The following is a 1673-nucleotide window of genomic DNA, read 5'->3' on the forward strand; positions in this document are numbered from 1 at the left end:
GAAATACGTTTGGGGAGTTGAATGACGGCAATCGACCCCAGCCCGCCAGCACATGGGCGACCAATGGTCGATTGTGTCTCCAGAAAGCTGACCTCACTCAGCTTGGAGACCCCCGATGGGGCTGGCTTTGTCCACTTCAATCTTTTGTTGTTTCTGTCTGTGAAAACTATGCCGAAAATGTGTGAATTATGCAGTGTATAGCCTGTAGCTATCCTATGACTGCCTACAGGTTCTGGCCAAGAGCGACCATTGACCCCCAGCTCCAGCAGTCTTGGTCCTGTCAAGGCCTGCGGCGTCTCGCAGCTGTAAATGCGCTAATTGCTGCGTTTTGTTAGTTTTGGATGTATTATATGGGCTATTTACAACTTCTTGCCTCCATTCCTGTGAGTTCCTCGCCGGCGAGTGGCACAATCCAGTACCTGGTTGACGGCTGCCTTGAGTGCGAGTTGCTTATTCAAACTAGAGATAGAGCCATTAAGCCCAACATATAGCCTGCAGGATTCTCATCATGCATCCGCCTTCAGCTATGCAGGTTGCTTCCGGTCCTCCGCCCGGTACGCACGCGTTCGACAGACATTTATCCCCTCTCAGCAACGCTTTGGGCAAGTATGCGGATCCCAAAACGGCGAGAGCTGGACGGCATCCCTCCAGCACGTGTCGAATATGTGCTGGACTGTTATCCGTGCTGGCAGTTGTGGCAGTCACGCTGAAGTTCTTCCGCTTTTGCTACGACTTGGGAGGCCGGGGTGATTTGTCGCGACGGTTGGCAGGTAGAGAGCCTGCACCGGAGGAAGACCTCGACCTCTCAACCATTATTGAGATGTGTTTGGATATGGAGGAGGAGATCAGTGTCGGCCCGCAAACTGCAGCCGTTCCGCCAGAGGGACAGTGGGAGCGGCATTCGTCATGGCAATTGCTTACACCCTATCAGCAAAGCCAGCAGACAATCCCAGCGGTTCCATCCTCCGCAGAGTGGGGAAGTTTCCAGCAATCAGAGGGAGGACAGTTCTTCGAGCCTACCCCGATTTCGCTTGTGCAGGGAGATTATGACCAGGGTTGGCCGCACTCTGTTGAGGAAGCTCATCAAATGCCCCTTGAAGGGCCTTCCGAATTGTGGCAGGGCTCTTCAGTGTTGCCACCCTACAGTGGTAGCCCGTTCACCACGGCGAATGAGGGATCTACATCCACTGCACCTCCATGGCCTACGAGCGCGCCTTCACAATTTCAGAACCTGGGCTTAGGTAGCTCTTTCGCAGCCAGCGATGAGCATGTAGTCCCAGGCTTGCCAACAGCCATGGAATTGCCGAATCCAGTACACTTTGGGGGTGTATCATCAAGTCAGCAGATGAATATCCAGGCTAGCCCAGACCGCGCCCATCTTGTATCTCTGCAGGCAGATGTTAGGCAAGAGGGAGCCTCTGAGGGCGGAAGATTCCATCACCCACATACTCTGGAGGTTCCCCACGTTTTTCAGAGCCACGTAACATCGCCAATCGGGCCAACGTTTGGAGAATATAATCCCAGTGCTTACGCTGGACTCTCTAGTGCTTTCTTGCCCGAGGGGCAGAGCAGCGCAAGCGTAAATCAACAGGTCACTGCTGCTGCAGGAGTGCAGAACCCCTCGTCTTCAACTTCTCTGCAAACTCCAGTGGATGAAGGAACCGATCAGCATG

The 1673-nt window shown here is 53.9% G+C and overlaps 1 protein-coding gene across 1 annotated transcript; it reads left to right on the forward strand.

The window, feature by feature from the left end:
* Positions 1-526: 526 nt before the first annotated feature.
* On the forward strand, positions 527-1404 carry EMH_0072370 (uncharacterized protein; the record flags this gene model as incomplete). The annotated part of the gene is made up of 2 exons (XM_013499202.1): positions 527-1241; positions 1394-1404. 2 exons carry the CDS (start codon positions 527-529, stop codon positions 1402-1404), a joined length of 726 nt encoding a protein of 241 aa, XP_013354656.1.
* Positions 1405-1673: the final 269 nt, after the last annotated feature.

The sequence above is a fragment of the Eimeria mitis genome, genomic scaffold (genome assembly GCF_000499745.2).
Source record: "Eimeria mitis Houghton genomic scaffold, Emh_scaff4085, whole genome shotgun sequence".
NCBI classification, from domain to species: domain Eukaryota; phylum Apicomplexa; class Conoidasida; order Eucoccidiorida; family Eimeriidae; genus Eimeria; species Eimeria mitis.